The sequence below is a fragment of the Pungitius pungitius genome, chromosome 19 (assembly GCF_949316345.1).
Source record: "Pungitius pungitius chromosome 19, fPunPun2.1, whole genome shotgun sequence".
NCBI classification, from domain to species: domain Eukaryota; kingdom Metazoa; phylum Chordata; class Actinopteri; order Perciformes; family Gasterosteidae; genus Pungitius; species Pungitius pungitius.
Window position 1 is genome coordinate 9444341 of NC_084918.1, and position 18630 is coordinate 9462970.

General features: G+C 46.4%; 2 protein-coding genes across 2 annotated transcripts; both read right to left on the reverse strand.

The window, feature by feature from the left end:
- Positions 1-702: 702 nt before the first annotated feature.
- amer2 (APC membrane recruitment protein 2) lies at positions 703-3579 on the reverse strand. Its single transcript, XM_037456681.2, has one exon. It carries the CDS (start codon positions 3345-3347, stop codon positions 1260-1262), a length of 2088 nt encoding a protein of 695 aa, XP_037312578.2. The 5' UTR covers positions 3348-3579; the 3' UTR covers positions 703-1259.
- Positions 3580-7830: 4251 nt separating this feature from the next.
- Positions 7831-18389, reverse strand: mtmr6 (myotubularin related protein 6). Its single transcript, XM_037456444.2, has 15 exons — positions 18165-18389; positions 16907-17038; positions 15275-15437; positions 15013-15170; positions 14094-14222; positions 13053-13187; positions 12831-12963; positions 11627-11736; positions 11274-11399; positions 11083-11132; positions 10880-10973; positions 10684-10790; positions 9778-9912; positions 9541-9667; positions 7831-9366 (listed from the first exon to the last, which is right to left on the reverse strand). Exons 1-15 carry the CDS (start codon positions 18186-18188, stop codon positions 8947-8949), a joined length of 2043 nt encoding a protein of 680 aa, XP_037312341.2. The 5' UTR covers positions 18189-18389; the 3' UTR covers positions 7831-8946.
- Between the last annotated feature and the right edge of the window lie 241 nt (positions 18390-18630).

Sequence of the window (18630 nt, forward strand, 5' to 3'; positions counted from 1 at the left end):
AATGGTTGTCTTGTGTCCTCGCACATAAAAGTCATCCAGTGTAGGTACAAAGACGATGCCAAATGTTGAACAATGTATTTGACATTCAGCATTAGATGATGTTCCCTGACCTTTGTGCCTTGTATGTGCAGCACTGCATGCAAAGAGGGAGGGAAAATGCATGTGTCCATGTCTGAAATTGCATGTGTGTTTGTGTGTGCGCGTGTGTGTTTTGAGGCATTAGTGCACGGGATCCCTCCAGGTTGAGTATTGCGACAGTTCTGCAGGTTTTCATTGGTTATTCAACAGTTGTAAATCCCAGAGATCGATATCCTATGGATGCGCTTTGAGTGACGCGGTGCGGTGTAAGTGAAATTCAGATGCAACAGGCTGAAGCCGAACTTTCTCCATCCACAATAATAATAATGAAAATAGCCAGTCAAAACAGAACAGCGCCCGTCCTCAAAAGAAGGACAAAAAATAAGATATCGTGTGGCCTTCTGTGGTGCAACTTTGCGACATTTCTAGCTTCAAAGTAGGTAAATAATACAACCAGATCTCAGTCTCAGTGTTCATTCGATGGTCTGCACATACGGTTCAATAATCAGTGTGCGGTCAGAACAAAACCATCTTCAAAAAGCAGAAAAAACAGCCAAACAAAAAAGGCTGTGTTATTTCAGGCTGTGGGTTTTGTTGAATCTGTTAAAGAGGAAATGAGGAAGATTTTCTAACTTTGGCTCAAAAATCAAAAGATTTAGAGGTAATTTGTTACAGATTAGACAAGATGACAATTTTAGAAAAAACAACGTTGATTAGATTAGGTCCGTATAAACAAATTAGGAGATACCGTGTGGGGTTTCATAGATAAAAGGTGCTGTGCGTTTCTCCTTTTTTGCAGTGTGCAGTCATTAGCCGTCAATCTCTCAACAGGTCAGGAGCTTTTCCAGGAAGTTACAAGGCAAACGTGTCAATAGCGAGTCCATGGATTGTCAAAAGTCCAGCTCTTAAGTTCCATGGAGGGAGGGTTCCAAGTGTTAACCCAGCTTTTTGAGTCTCCCTGTCACTTTCTCAAGTGAACAAAACCACCCATTCAATCCTGGGCCAGTCGTAAGCAGGAACTCTTGAGGAATGAGTGTTTTTAAGATTTCACAGGAATTTCTAAGCTGTTAACTTTACAGCTCAACATTTTTCTTGGTCTGGGAAAACTTTTGGCTCTGCTTATACACTCGAGTTTTTCTGCGAGCGGGAGAACTCCCCCCCCCCCCCCCATGTGACTGGAGCTACTTCTTGTGGGCCGCTCCTCTGGTTGTGCTGCCAGGTTTGTTCCCGGAGCGACGGACTGGCACCTTGGATACAGGGATTCTGGTGCGAACCGGGGCAGGCGCCTGGGTCTTTGGTGGAGGGGTTTCAGCCTCTAGAACGGACGCCAGGGCCGACTGGCTCACAGAGTGGGGAGGTGAGGTCTGTCTGCTGCTTACTGGGATCTTGGAATCCCGGGGAAGGCTGGCGCTGCCTTTCAACGATTGGAAGGAGGAAGAGGAGGATGAGGAAGGAGGAGTTGTTTGGGAGGTGGGGCTCAGTTTGTATTCACTGGATGGAGAAGGAGTGCTGTTCAGATCTTCATCTCCCTCCTGCTCCACATCCTCTCCCGCCTCCTCGGGCTCGTTGTAGAGGTCGTACAGGTGGTCTCCAGAGCAGCTGTCGCGTGGCAGGGCCGCCCTCCGTTCACGCTGCTGCCCGCTCTCGTCCGGTGTTGCCGTGGGCGTTGCCGTGGGTGTGTCCCAGTAACCCTCGTCGCTCAGCGGCTCTCCGGGTGACGCGGGATGACGGACGTGCGTGTGAGGGACGGGGGGTTTAGCTGCCCGCCCCCCCGCTGCACCAACCACCGGAATCTTACTGAGCCCCAGTGCCTTCACCGGAGGTAACTTGCGGTCGGCACTCCTGTGGGCGGAGAGCAGGTGGCTGCTGGCCGGGTTGGACGCCGCACGAGGGGGATGGGTAGAGGTTGGGGTGGTGGAGGGAGTTTGGTGTGATCGGGGCAAAGCGGGGGAGTCGTCGCCCGTGGAGGGAAGCATGTGCCAGAGCCCCTGCATGTCTGCGTCGTCCACTCCCTCCGGACTCGCCATCTCTTCCCCACCGCCCATGTAGGCCACCACGCCGCTACCGGCCGTGTGCGGCTGTGGCGGAGGCGGTGCTCGGGCCCGGGCCGGGAGGGAAGAAGGCAGCGCGTTCAGGGGGACGGAGAACATCGGCTGGGTCAGCTGCGGAGGCAGGTGGGGTTTGGTTGGGGAGCCCCGAGACGTGGCAAGACTGGCGATACCAACGGCTCTCCCAACGCACAGTCCCACACTGCCCCCTCCTCCCCCGCTGCTGCTGCTGCTGGTGCCGCTGCCCCCGTTGCCCCCTGGCCCGTCCTCCTCCGCGTCGGCAATGATGTCGCCGCAACCCGTCAGTGAATCAAAGCTCTTGAGGGAGGTGACGTCAGTGAAGAGGAGAGAGCAGAGGCGGTCCACCGAAGGTTCTGATGGGGGGTCACCGGTGCTGCAGCGATCCAAAGGGGGTGTAGCGAGGGAGGGGGTGAGGCTGGAAATTGAGGCTTTGGCTTTTTGGGTGGGGGGGCGCAGCGGGGAGTCGGTGGGTGTGTAAGGAATGGGGGAGTCTGGCTCACAGGATTGCCCTGGCATGGCAACAACACACAGTGGTGGTGTTATGGTAACACTGGTACTGGGAGTCTCTGGGTCAGGTGATGCAAAGGCATCCCCACAATCCACTTGGTGATGGTGCGGAGGCGGTTCAAGGGTAAGCGTAATGTCCTTTGCCCTTTCGGGGTCGCCAACATCCCCATCCTTTTCCGCCTTCCGCTCCGCCTCTTCCCCGTCTAGCTCGTTTGTTTTTTCCTTGCGTCTCCATCGCATGCTGCTAAAAAAGCCCTTTAAGCCCCTCCCTCTTCTAACAAGCCCTGCCCCTCCATTTTCACCCGACCTAAAACTCCCACGTCGGAGTAAAGAGAAGAAACTCAGAGATTTGCTGAGGGACCTTACCGGCCCTGCCTCCAGGATGGCGAGCCCTTCCCCTCGCTGTCCATCAGCATCGTTATTAGAGCCCATTAGTCCATCGTGGGTTTTGCTCCGGACGAGCTCGACCGACGCCGCGGAGCCGTTCCCGTTCAAAGAATTCCCATTGTCAGGGTTCCCGTTGCTCCCGCTATTGGTAGCCCCTTTGTTCCTGAAGGAGAAGAAGCTGGCCATCCCAGACCCGGTGCGGCGCTTTCCGAAGAGTTTGAACGCAGCTTTGTTGATCTTCCCTGTGGGCTGGGGGTCACACTGAGGGGCCACGGGAGGCTCCGCACACTCCGTCTGTACCTCCATTATCTAGCACTCTATCGCTCCCACTCTATCGACGCCCTCAAGCTCTCCAGCAGCCTCTCTCTCTCTCAGTCTCCCGGACCACACATACAGCCACCCTCTCTCTATCTCTGTCTGTCTCTCTCTCTCTCCACCCTGTTGGCTGGTGCTCTTTCACTCCCCCTCTGACTTGCTCTGATGTCTGCCTGCTAGTTTTCTCTCTCTGCCTGCCTCCCTCTCTCTCCTTCCCTCTCTCTCTTTCTCTCCCACACAGGCAAACACACACACACACACCAGCTGGGAGCTGTGCCTTACTGTATCCATGGCAACTGGGTGGGCTAAGCAGCTTTTGTCAACGTTGGCGGGGCGCCAGTGTCTGTCCTCCACACCCTCCCCCATCCCCATCCTCATCCTCCTCTCTTCCTCTACCTTCCCCGTCACTAATGCACTGTTTGCTCTTTTCTTTTAATGATAATGCACACATTCACTGCGTCCATCCTTGTATTTGTGTCCGTGTGTGTTTTCATTGTATGTCCAAGTATTTAAAGATGCACACAGTAATTAATCATCACGGATTAGACATGCGCTCAATATGTTTATGTGCTTCCTCGTGGATCACGAGAGCGAGTGGAATGGCTAATTAGGAAGACTTAAATAGTTTAGGTGTGATGTTGTTTGAGGAACTTTGGATGACGTGAGGACAACTCTAACGTTAAAGCACACAAGTTTTTGTTTGAGGTAAGTCACGTCAAAGCGTTGTGCAAACATTGCTTGACAGGAAATTTATCAGCATTACTTACTTGATTCAGTCTTGTGTGCACCATTGTGTCTTTATGTGTGTGAGGGTGCGTGGAGGAGCTCAAAGTAAATTAAAATAACCATGTGAGAAGCCTGTATTAGACGACTCAAGTACGAGATCTGCTGATCAACAGTATGAGTTGGTTATGCCGGGATATAGATTTTGAAAAAAACATTCCAGTGCTGCTGTGAACTCAGGCGCACACACGCACACATACAGCCAGACGGCCCTCAAATTCGGTTGGGGCCAGACATATAGGCCATATGGCCCCAAGCCCTCTTCCATATGGACACACCGTACCAGGTGTCTAAGAGCCATGAAAACACATCTAACCGTCATCCTATCAATCTATGCGCGTGTGTCCGTGTGTGAATTTAGAACATAGCTATACCAGCTATACCCGAAGCATCTACCGTGGCAACCAGCAGAGTATCCGTAGGGATGGAGAACTAGTTAAGTGTTGCCCGGCTGCAGGAAAAAGCCTTTTTTTTGGCTTTGCCTAATCGTTGAGTTATTTGTTCTCTTAAATGTACATCGGATTGATGTAAAGTGTTTCAGGTTTTACACTGATAAAGAAAATGGGTCATCTCTGTCTGATATGAGACGTTGGAGGACGCCCTGTAAAACAGAGATTGTAAAAAGGCGATGCCCATATCTCTCCTGTTGAGCTATCGTTTATCTTTTCCAAAATATATGTTACCCTGGTCTGCAGGGCATTCACCCCAGAGTTCCCTATTTTTTTTCTCTATGGGTGCTCTTTTAACTGCCTTTTCTATCCTTGCAACCCCCCATGAATCTTCCTGATACCCCGACCCACTTACAACCCCCCCCCCCCCCCGTATCCTTCCTTCCCGCCCCTGCTCCTTGTCTGTCTCTCCTCCTCGTCCTCCTCCTCAGGGGCTTTGGGCACAGGCTCTCCTCTTCCAGCCCACTGCTATCAAACAATGTCTGCATTCACCAGCCCAAGGCAGCACACACACACACACACACACACACACAACCAGAGATCCACAGACATGTTCACACCCACACAAACACATTTGGAGGGCTTTCCCAGAGTGAAGCACTCAAGCATATCTTCCATGTGCTCGCCTCCAATGAGAAAGATAATCTTCCTCCGCTCAGCCAACCAGTCTGCCGTGCCAGTCAGTCAGTCGCCTAGTGTGCAAGTTTTCAGGTACATCAGATACTCAGGCTGCTGCCAGGTCAGCCGGCTGTTGGATGGACTTGAAACTGACTCTGAGCAGCAGATGGCCGGCTGACAGTGTGGACTGACGAGTGGGCTCAGTTATCGCACAATAAGACAAAAGAGTTCTTATGGTGGAAATGAGCTTCCATTAACAGTGAATAGCTATTGGTATATTCAAGACCAAGATAACCAATCTTGTAGTCATGTGCCAGTCTTCAGAGTCTACTTTCTAGTGCAGAAGAACCTGATTGGATTTGGTGTGAATGCAAAAGAGTTTAGAGGCCAGTAGCTATTGTCTTGAACCCTTATACTTTATCGATATGTATATAGATAGATAGATATATATATAAATAGATAGATAGCTAATATTGAGAAAACAAAGATGCTACTCCTCGATTGATGTTCCTTCTTCTAAAATGCAGGAAAAAGTGCAACTTTCACTGATTCATTTATTTCTCTGATAACTGTGCGCAAAAATATATCCACAGGCAAACAAGCAATAAAAGAAGCCCCCTGGCCCCCAGCTGCCCATCCAACCTCCATCTGTCTAAATAGAGTTCCCATTTCAGCCCCCCTGAGTGAAGCACATTACAAAGTGGGACAGTTAGAGGACATTTCTCTCTCTGCCTCTATGTCTCGCTAACTGTGTTTTGGAACAATTGCACAACAAGTGCATTTAGTACAGTAAATATCCTTTGCACTTCCTCTGTGAGTGAAAAACAGGATGCAAATATTGAATCACTTTCAAAAGCACATGGTAGCCTGTGTGTTTGTGTGTGGCACGGGGAATGGACGACTGTGTTATGCTGAACACTTGAGATCTTCATTTGCCTCTAAGGCCTGTACATCATTATTTGAAAGTAAAATAAAAGTGCATAGGCAAATAAGTTCCTTGGAGGCAAATGATCTGGTCCTTTTTACATACTACTACCAACCTTTATAACCACAACATTATTTTGACATAAATAGCTGCTCCTGTCAAAAATGAATACAATCAACAAAATAAGTACATGCCGTACGTCCTGCCGGTACCGGGATCTGATTAAACTGTATAATTACACACAATAGGATATGATGAATAATGCAAACAAGCCACAGGTGCAGCTGCTTGTCCGTTATTGGTGGGTACGGTGTGATCACACACACACACACCTTCTTCATTATTACCACTATCGGTCCTGCTAATCAAGGGGTTTCCAGATGAAGTCATAGTGCTTGTGTGTCTCTTTGTCGGCGCACATGTTCGCACTTTTGTGTAATTAAGCCCCCCAGGGGTAAAACCCCCCGTGCTCTTTTCTTACTTTAGTGATCAACAAGGACTGGAACTTACGGCTGTTAATCGGTCATAGTGCAGACACTTTTACATTCTGTAGGATTCCATACGAGCATGTGGGCCACAAAATGAATATATATATATATATATATATAATTATTGGATTAAATAATCTTAATAAAATAAATAATACTAACAACTAGAATAGTTCTATAGAGAATGTGTCATGTTATGATGATCTATTCTATGAAAATTTTGGTGATGAATGTTTTTGACATAAAAGCGCTATACTTTCTCAGTGTGCTTCCCAATAATCAAAGTATAGGTGCCAATAACTAATAATTGAAAATTCTGCTCTGTATAAGAGAGACACTCAAACGTATTGACACTACAGACAGACATGTAACCTGCATGTAGACTATATTTAAAGACTTTGTATACAGCATGCACAGCAATGTGGGCTCTCTTTATGGGCATTTTCCAAGAGTACTACTAGCGTTTAGTAGCGTTTATGAGTGTACAAGTACATTGTTCTCCCAACATGGCGTGCAGTACTCCTCTGAATGATTCAAAGCCCTGGGAGAGGACCCAGCAGCTTGCCTCTGGAAGAGACTCCTCAATATTTAATGTGAGGTAACGTGCACAAGTAGGCTACAGGAGGACTTCTGCAACAGAAATGGTGGTGACATGGTGATGGAGATTCCTGAACCTGAATGACGCCTTTTGTCAATATCATGAATAGAACACGTGCAGAACTCAGAGCTGACTTTCCTTAAAGCAAATAAGTATTGTTCTTGGTGGAAAATGACATTAAAACTTGAACTCACAAAAACATCACAACTAAGGTGGAAGATTGAAGATGAGAGAAAAAGGTTTGAAGATTTGTCATTCTTCTCCGTGTGTGTGTGTGTGTGTGTAGAAACACAAATCTCAGAAACGGGAGTGGCGTTTCAGGAGAAACTAGTTTACTGCCAGTACATAAAAGTATGTAGAAGCACATTGGGTGGCGTCTCTGGTGTGCTTTGCTTCTTAAGTGCCAAACCCAATTCATGTGGATAATCCTGAACTTGCAGACACACACACGCACACAGTCTTTATGGAGCAATCTGATAGACTATCAAATAGAGGAAGATGTCTTCCTGTACAGAAGGTTCAATCCAATAAAGATCAAATCCTCCCTGAGCTCCCATGCAAAATAAAGTTACAACCTCGGTATGGCATTAACAGAGAATTATTATGGTCTTTATTAAAAGCTGAGCCAAAGCACACATTCTGGCTTGCAAATATATATGCAATTCAGGCTAGATCAACAAACCACATCCCGGGGGAAACAACTGACCTAGTTCAAATAAGGGTGTATAAAAATGATAATGATGAGATTTAATCCTAATCCAGGAAATCCTGTTTGACTGCAGTATATTTCATGTATAGCATTAGCTATAATAATAACTAAAAAGTTAAAGAACTAAAACAAAATCATAGACTCAAAATAAAAATACATCCGAGTCAAATTAACCTAAAGGAGTCCAGCATTTGTAATTTGCTAGACACCTTGTATCCATGACCCCTGATCAGGGTCAGCCGTCATTAATAATCAGTCAATGACAAAGGCGGAAAGAAATGACCAATAGGAACCTGGGCTCAATGCGCTTTACTGAATGGGATTATCTGATCTATGTGAGAAGTAAAAGAGGATTACATGATCAATGAGGGTGACGGTTAACAGCTAAACCTCTCTAGGGTCTGGACATTACAGTTAATTTGCCCAGACAGAAATAATTACAGAAATAGTATTGTGAACAACAATTTTGTCTAAGCATAGTTTCCAGTGCTAGATTATCTTAGAATTTGATATTTTTGGCTTTATCAATCAGCCACATTCAAGCTAAATCAGCTCAGGTCCCAAAAGACATTCAGATTAGGTCAGTTTCAAGCCTTTGGATGAGATGAAATATTACCAGAGCCAAAAAAGTGATTTTCTGTGGGTTTTAATATAGATGAATATGATAATTTGTTGAGAGCATCAAAGTCGTATCCATCGGATTATATAAAAAGCTGAACAAACTGGAAGAGTCACTTTTTTTGGATGAATTTATTCACTTATTCTATTCATTAGTTCTCTATAGTGCTTTTCAACATTCATAAAAAAGAAGCTTTTTTTTCCCCTATAGGTGCAGTATATAACATAATAATGACACTTTCCATTGAGCTTTAGACAATACACACACACATACAACTTCATTCACTCCGCCCGCTCAGGACCATTGCGTAATCAGCCGGTCATCAGCTTCCTCTTAGCCACACACACACGCCTTCAGTAAGCCACGCGTCTCTCACTCTGCATCCCCCCCCCCGTTTGGTCTCAGCAGGTCATGCGTGCCACGCCAAACTCCAAGCTGACGACAGCTGGCTCCTCTTTTGCCAACTCGCTGTTGTATGTCCCTTCCAGCTCTCCGTAGCTCTGCTTCCTGCTCTCAGTGCCGCTGCTGCCCTCCACTGTCCGCTCGGTGTCGGTGATCTCTACCGCCTCCTCGCCCACTTCATCCTCTTCATCCTCCTGCTGCTGCTGCTGCTGCTGCTGCTGCTGCTGCTGCTGCTGCTGCTGCTGCTGCTGCTGCTGCTGCTCGTCCGCCTGCCGCTGCACTTCCTTGTGGTTTATGGCTGCCCCAAGAATGAGGGAATCGGGACGTGGCGGGAGGGTTTTGGAGTTGGAGCGCTGATCTCTTGTTGGCGGAACAGGGTCAGAGGTCACGACGGGGGTCACACCGAGCTGGTGGAGCCGCTGGAGAGGGAGGGCAGCAAAACAAAAGGAAAGACGTTTTGAAAATGAAAAAAGATTTTAGACAATGATATTGTTCATGAAAAGATAACAACCTTGTCATCCAAGTCATTGTGCTCAACCGTTTGTTTCCATATCGTCACAAAAAAAGTTTAGTTAGTCAACGCGTGAACTCACATCCTGCAGGGCTTTCAACGTGCTCTCTGCCTCGCGGCTGTTCTCTCTCAGAGTCAGTACAGTCTTGAGGACAGACTGGCGTGGGTGCATAGACCGGTCAAACTGGTGGTACATGTTCCTCCAGAACCTTGGGGGAAAAAAAGAAGAGTAAGGGCCAACACATAGTTAACATGCCACCAAAAGGATGGCATGTTAACTATGTGGCCACAGCAGGGAGGTGATGACGGATGCACTGACTTGAAGTGGTGAGGCAGAGTGGAGGGCTCCAGCACAGGGTGGCTTTCAGAGTATGCAGCGCTGTAGAACGGGTTGGAGTAGATCTGTTTTTCGCTCATCAGATATGCCCAAAGGGAGTGGGTCCGCTCTCTGAGCCTGAAAGAAAGAAAAACAAAACAACACTTAGACACTTTCACACAAAAGCCTGGATACCGCACGCCTTATGGGAGCTGTGTAAACAAAGTTATTAAAACTATGACAATTTAAACACTTCACGCCAATGTGTTATCTAGGTAGCACAGAAACCTTCCATCCTTTACACAAATACCGTAAATCCTCAAATAGTGACCGGGGCTTTTATTTACATGGGCTGCACAGCGCACAGGCCTGTATTTGGGGCAGGCTTGTATTAGGGGCAGGCCTTTATTTCTTACTTACCGGTGTCTTCTGTTATAGAATTGTATTATTTAAATAAAATAATGGGCATAATTACAGTAGGCTAATATCATTCATTGCATATGCGTTCAGCAATTCCTGCAACCATTTACCGATAGGCTACCGGTAGAATGAAACCGGTAGACCTAGAGCTAATCAACTTTCTGGAGACTAACTATTTAGAAATGGATCAGTAATAAACCATAGTGTCAGTCTTAAGTTTATCGCGTATAGCGCTTTATTTGCAGTGTCCTCCTCGTCGTTCTCCTCATCCTGGGATACTTGCGTGCGGTTCTCTTCCCCCCCCCCGCTGCCGGAGCTGCGCCAGCGCATTCCTACCATACTCTTTATTTGTCCGTATCGACCGCGCCCCCGGCTACTATCTGAAGCCCGGCCACTAATTGAATCCCGGTCTTTATTTGAGCATTTACGGTATATATATATATATATGGGTGTGTGTGTGTGTGTGTGTGTGTGTGTGTGTGAACTCACCGCAAGTCCTCCCTCTGCCTCTGATTGTTGCCGAGGAAGTTTCCGTATTGACAGGAGTGGACGTGTTCATGGATCTGCAGCAGGAACCAGTCGCTGAACTCAAACGCCTACGGAGATCATTCAATAAATGAACAATGAGCACACTGCATACAAGACGTTGAGCACTGTGCAAATACGGCACAAAGCTCCTGCACACCTGAGGGAACTGCTCGGTCAGCTGCCAAACACACTCCAGGAACTGAGTGAAGATGGGGGACACTTCCTTTGGATCCCCGTCCAACTGGTCACACCTTAGGGTTGACAATTGAGACACAATGGTAGTCCCAAGATCGCCGTTAAAGAGCCAAGTAGTACAAAACAGCATGCATGCTGGCATGTTGGATCCGGTTGAAACCTCACCTGTCTGCAAACTTGTGGCCGAAGGAGATCCAGTCTTTCTCAATCAGTACCTGGATTACACGTACAAGAATGGAGCCCATTTAAAGCAAGATGAACACTAATTAGCATAATAGGAGGCTCATATTATTATTATCATCAGCACTGCAAGTGTCCTGTATTTGTGCCAAGCTGTGTGTGTGTGTGTTAGGTACCATAAAGCCCTTGATAGTGCGGTAATAAGGGTCCATGAGCAGCGCCCCCAGTGAGCAGACCTGGGATGTTCGGTCCCATCCGTCTGAACAATGAACCAACACACTGGCTCCTTCCACTGTCACCGCCTGGGGGTGAATGCACACAGCGAATGATTACATTATATATTCTGCTTATTAATGAAGATACATACAGCCCAAGTGGAACTAGTGTAGTGGGTGGCCAGAGAAGTCTATACATCTATCTAAATATATAGAATCAATGCTTCAAACTAGTAATAAAAAAAGTCAATTTGCAAATCGATTCATATCGAGAGAATCTAAAGACGAGGAGCGCGAAGGGCGGAATGTTTCACCTTGCTGAGAAAGATAGCGGCATCGATGACAGCCTTGATGTGCCGCAGCCAGCCGCTGCTCTCCAGCCCCACCAGGTGGTCGCTCATGGAGACCGAGCGAGTCCCGATCACTGAGAGATGCACAAAGGAACATCAGGTGAGCTCATTGACTACTTCTTTAACATCAAAAGGACCCTTATAATCTGTGGGGGATTGCGATGAAGTGTGCGTTTGTGTTAAAACTTCTACAGGGGTGAAAGTAGTTTTTATTTCTTGGTGGTACTATGATACGTCATGACGTCACACGTGACATTTAGCCTCTTCTGGGTCCAAGCGCTCCGCTCGTCCAGATCTAATAATGGCGGAACCTGTTAATTTATTTACGATCACGTCCTACTTTAGTGATGCACCCTTGGCGGTCAAAAAGGGTTTAAGCTTAATTTGGTCAATTTAGTAGTATGATCTGACACAGCCCGGGCTAGCAACAGTACAGAAGTATTGTTATGATAAGGAGCGCTGGCAGCAATGTGTTTTAGAAGTGTTTAGGGTGAGGGTTAAATTGTTTTCAATACAGGTGCATGTTGAGGGTCAGGCAGTCAGGTACAGCACATGCGAGTGCCCAATCGGCAGAGTGCCATCATATGGCAGCTTTGTTGATTTGGGCAGAAACAAATGTGTCCCACAGCCCGCTCCCCCTAGAATGACAGCTGAATGTCACTTGTTTTTTTAAATCTATTTAAACAACACGGGACGCAGCACTGCGGCAAGTTAAAACGAAGTCTCTGTCTAACGGACTAACATAAACATATTTTTGCTAGCCTACCTGCTGCAAAATTACACCAAGACAAGTAGAGCTATTGTATCCAGTGTAATTTATCACTTATCACTATCTTGTTTTGTTTTTTTATCCTCCTCTTCCTTTCTCTTCTACCTTTTCTGGCTTCCTGAAGCATAATTCCGCTTCATGATGACTGCCGAGGTTTTGTTTTTAGCTCATGAGCGGGGCCCCTTGAGGGGGATCCCGATAACAGTGTAATTGCACTTAACTGCATTGACCATCAAAGGGGTCAAGCCAGCTCGGCGCCCCAAGCAATTGCTTGTTTTGCTTGCCTTGTCGTGACTGGCCTGTGCGTGTGTCGGAATTTCTTCCCGGTACGGCGCAACGTGAAGAAATTTCTTACCGGTGCGCCGTACCGGCCAGTACCGGCTTACTTTCACCACTGACCTTCTAGCAATTTCTGCAGGCTGGTCCTCATGACGTGGATGTTTTCAATGCCGACAAATTGAAAGCGGATGTTGGAGTAGTTATCCTCGTTCTCGTAGCCTTTACCTGCTGCTCGATTAGCTAGAGCATTCAACTGCAGGTGGAGATAAAACAAAACATTAAAAAAATAAAAAAATGATTGCAAATCATCTGCTGCCATGGCACTACGTGTTTAGCAGTCACCTTTGGCCTGGTATCCATGACGTAGACGAATCGGCTGTTGTGATTGGCCTTGCTGATGGCCTGCAGCATGCTCTCATCCTCTAAGCATCGCGCACTGAACCCAGAGAGAGGCTGACTGCATCGACACACTGCCGCCTGTCGGGGTGAACAGCACAAAAGAAAAACATAAATCGGTGTAAGACCTCTGCGCATAGTCTGGTTTACACTTTTTTGCTATTAAATTGGAATATACCAAACTTGTTTATGAAAATATTCTGTGGACCAACATCCTCTCCCTTTTACAGAACCATACCATAAGAAAATGATCATGTAACTCAGTTGGACCCTTATGAAGACTTAACAGGTTGTTTGAACTATGAGCACGCTCTGTTTGAGTTGTTAGAAATGATTTGGCAGCATCATATGCACCAAACAGTTCAGACAGTCCTTTATATCTGACCCCTCTGACCAGCAATTTCCTCTGAATAGGTGGTCATTTCGCTAATGGACTGAAGAAAGATGAACACACAGACAAACACATCAGATTATGTAGACCCAGAGTTAATTCCACTAGGAGTGAATGAATTGAACTAGGTTTTGTTGTGACTGACTGGCCAATAAGCTGCCGGTCTTGATTCCTTAAGTTCAAGGTTTATACACATTTTGACCAATGGATTTCCATGACTTAAAAAAAAAAAAAAAATTCCATGACCAAAAATGTTGTGATATCTCGGTGAAAAAGTGAGAAAATGTAGTATTTAAACTAACAATGAAAATTCTAAATTTTAACGTTTACAATTATCAAGTATGTGAGTATTGTTTGGCCTTTTCCTGATACCAGTGCTAAAATGATACTTTTAAAACATACCGGTGCCAAAACAGTGCCTGAACCAATACTTTTTTCCCCCCTTTTCTTTTTTTACTTTATTAAGGACAATATATGAACTGTCTTACAAGAAAATCCCGAATTACTTCTGATACTTAGTATCAAACTTTCATTTTGTGTTAGGGTAAGTACATATTTTCTTTCACATTCTTTCTACAAACCAAATAAAAACAAACCTTCTTTTCTTGGTAGAAGTATGTGAGAACAGGAAAGCGTCCTTTGCTTCTGAACTTGGAACTCCCCACAATGATGGGCTTACTGGCCGTGATGGGAACATACAGGTCCCGTGGATATGTCTCACACACCTGGAAAATCAAAACACAAAAAATATGAATGCGACACATACACAGAAGATATCGCCGGATGTCCCCTGATTTGTGACCATCTAACTTAGTATTATAGATCGGGTTCTGCACTTCCCTGCAAGTAATCGCCTCTTAAGTTGTTTGGACTACGGCTCGAGCCACAGTGAAACTCCAGCGCCCTCTGCTGGCCATATATGAGTCATGTTTCCATAGTACGTGGCGCTGCCTAGCTGGATACTCCATCACACAAATCACAACACATGACAACGGATTTGCCAAAATTCCACCAGGCCCTGATTTATAGCCTGCTTAATGCTTGATGTTTCAGCCGGCAAGCAGAGAACATCTACACAAAACACAACAAAGTGTTACAGAGTGTCAGAGCACAAGACTAAACCATATGAAGTTTTTTGCTCACACCATCTGTCCCACCCTTGGAAGGAATATACTTTCCTGCAGGTCATGTTTATGGCACACAGACACGTTCCAAGGGCAAACAACTGACAGGAAGTGCAGCTTTAACTGGCCTATTTATTTAATAAATGTCTATGATCCAATAATATCTTTCCACTTACCAAAACCCATAACATTATTTGAGGTGTTCCATTCCATCCCGAGGAGGTATATATATATAAATAATAAAACTTCAATTACATGTGCGTGTTCCTCTTCTCTGACACGCAAGAGAAGCATTCATATCTGAAGCATCAGGTGGAACAAGAAACCACCATCCCAAAATATTCTCCTCCTGAGGATTGTTCTCCGACCGCATTGCTAATTGGCCGCCTACCTTGTAGTCTCTGTTGACGTTGGTGAGCTGCCATTGGTCGCAGGGGACGCCCATCCTCTCGAACTCCGCCCCGAGGTCGATGATCTGCCACCCTTCCTCTCTCTGTCGGTCGCTCTGTTTGGGGTTGTAGGAGAAGGCGTAGAGCTCCTCGTATGACACTGCGCGGAAAAGGAGAAAAGGGAACAAGGGAAGGAGCCTTTAGGAAAACGCAGACCACAAACAGAAGCAGGGATCCGTCCCCTCGGGGCGAGCTGAAACCCACCAGGCCGCAGGAGGCGCAGCAGCGAGCTGTAGATGTCGTGGCAGTCTCTTTCCCTCTGCACCACAAAGTGAACCACGCGGAAGTTGCGACACTGGATGACCAGAGGACATCCGGTGGTGGTCAGGGAGAGCTTCTCCACGGACGCTATGTGGTGATGCAAAATCTGCAGAGGAGGGGAGAAGACGAAGGGGCAAGAAAGAGGGAGAGACAGCTGGTGATCTTCAGTCTTGGCTCAAGGTGGTTTTTGGCGAAGGACAACAACTGAAATACAAATGAATTACTCAACTATTACTGTTGAAAATTCATAGTATTGTAGCGTCTCAGGTATAGTAGCTCACTCAGAACCCAGAAATCCTTTTATTCATTAACAGTACAAACAGTTAGCAAACACCCCCACGCCATCGGTAAGCTATAACATTACTCAACACGCGGTTATCAACCGGAACTCTTCTACCCAACTTTTTTATACCACAGGACGGGAACACCCGCCTCTCCCCCCTGCCTAGCATGCAGTGCCTCCCCATGATTGGCCGGAATGACGTGTGTGGCACGCGCACGCACGCACGCACACACACACACACACACACACACACACACACACACACACACACACACACACACACACACACACACACACACACACACACACACACACACACACACACACACACACACACACACACACACACACACACACACACACACACACACACACACACACACACGCACGCACACGCACACGCGCACACACGCGCCAACAAAACAAACAGAGGCATATTCTCCTTACTCGACATATAAAGCAGGAAGGATGGTGGGAAGGCGGTCATGGTCCACAATCTGCTGCACAAGGCATTTTGGACCAAGCAGACCAGTAAGTTAAATATTCAGAGTACTATTTTCAGTTCCCTCAAACAGCAGGCCACCAAAAGGGTGTCCTCCGTGCGTGGAACACCACCGCAATTGTGTTGCCATTGCAACAGTAATAAAAAGGCGACGATCGTCAAATCAGATGCCTTACTGATAGCCAAATTAAATCAGCCACTTCTTAAAGTCTTTATGAGATGGAGGAACAAAACCTTGCAACTTTATGATAAGGGGTTGCAACCTCTATACCTGGCTTCCTCTTAGCACACACAGGCTTGCAAATGATCTCCTTTTGCCCAACACACACTCACAGACTCACAGACTCACAGACTCACAGACTCACAGACTCACAGACTCACAGACTCACACACTCACACACTCACACACTCACACACTCACACACTCACACACTCAATCCTTTGAGGTGGTCACGCTGTATCCTTTTTAAACTGTCTGCACATTCAGAACTAAACAATCTGACAGAAGCAGCAACTATTTGGCAAGAAGCTACTGGCACCATTACAGGTCCTGCCAGTGTGCAAGTGCATACATTATACAGTACAATACAGACTAAATGTTATTAAATACACTAAAAACAAGTACACATTGTCCACCATACCACATTGGAATTGGGGGAAATTGGCACTATGAGGAGAGAAAATATACAACTTGGGGCACACGGAGTAGCAACCAGGAGGACCGGTCCCCCCCCACTTTCCCCCTAGCAGACATCCATCTGGGTGTTGGTGGTGCATCAAAGTGACTCACCCAAATCTCCTGAGCGGCAGCCGTCGAGTTGTTTGAGCTGCTCTCCACAAAGATGAGATGCGTCGCCGTCAGGTACAGAGTGCCATTTGTGGATTTGTTGCTGAAGCGGTCCAACAGTCGCACCTGCTCCACCTGTGCGCGCGCGCACACACACACACACACACACACACACAATATTCATCAAATTGCATGTTTGTTTGTTTTTTACACATAAATCTTTATGAAACAATCAACTTAATTGTGGATTTGTTTCTTCCCCCCCAAAAAAAGAACCAAAAGCACCCTCCATAAAAATGTTGTATACCAAAAGATATGGTGATATTATCTTTCTTGGAAATCCAGCATGAAAGAAATCCTCAAAAAGGACTATTCGACTAAGAGCAGCTCAGCCAAAAACTCACACACCAGGTGAATACGTTTTGCTTTCCTCTGAACCAATACACCCTTCTTCCGCTTTTATTAAATCAAACATCCAAGAACATTGGAGAAAAAGGGGCCACACCCAGGCTGCTTGCATTCACACCCGTAGAGCCTAGCACATCCCTTATTAGATCCCGGATTCTATAGAAATGCATATCCCCAAAGAATCTCGTGCACTATAGTGGAGTCCTCAGAATCAGGTCCTGCTGCTTCCTCGCCCCATGACGAGAGCCTACCTCTCAACATAACGTTACATGAATCACACATGTGACGTCATATACACATGTGAATAGTTTAAGGCATGTTCCAAACTGTCAGCTATAGCAGCTAGTCCAAGATAAGTGTTGTTGATTTCCAGGGAATTGCACCAGAATCGATCAATGGTGAAATCTAAAAGTAGACGAACATGAAGGTGTAGTCTGTATAAACCGTAATCTGAAGGTTTGTGTGCGTGCGCGTGTATGTGTCAGAAATACAGGTAATTGGCCTGCTACACATGTGATGGGTCCATAAAACACACAGTCAAGCTTGGATGTGCTGTGGTGTCTCCTTTCGGCGTTTTACCACATTAAAACAGCATTTTTGACACCATCCCCACCAGGCAGTAGCATCTCATTTGCTGTACGGGGAATAAAACAGCTCACCGATGAGCTCGTCACGACGAACGAGCTCAGCATCGCGCAATCTGATGCACGGACATTTAACGGCGGGTTAACTTTGGCAGTCCGGAAAACATGATCAGACTCGAACGTTAGTGAAATCCCAAGTGGTCAGGCCCGAGCTGCTGACTTCTTTCGTATCAATTTGCGATTAGCTTACAAGTGTTAGCTAACGTTACCTTTGGCGTCCGGATGTGCTCCATTTCACCCGTTCGAACAGCTGTCAGCGCCCGCGAAGCTTCACACAACCACTCACGCCGATGGATGTATCATTGATAATGTTTGGGGAAAATTTGCTGCACAAGTAGCCCGCAATTTATCGGAGACGTACGATGTGTGTTTATTGTCAATTATTGCTCTCCTCCATCCGCATAAAGGTAGCGGTAATCACGTCAGCGCATCGTGTTGAATAATTTTCAAAGTAAAAGCACGATTTTATTTCGGTGTATAACGTGTATCACGACATCGCGACGGTCTCCCGCCACTCTGCAGGATGTGTTTGCGTTTGTTTCGGCTCAATCAAGTTCCATGTTGCCATTGAGGAAAGTGCGCCATGTGTGTACGAATACATGCATGCAAATACGCTAGAGTCCTAATGGTATTACAAATGGACATGTATGACCTACTAATGCAAATATGAAACCT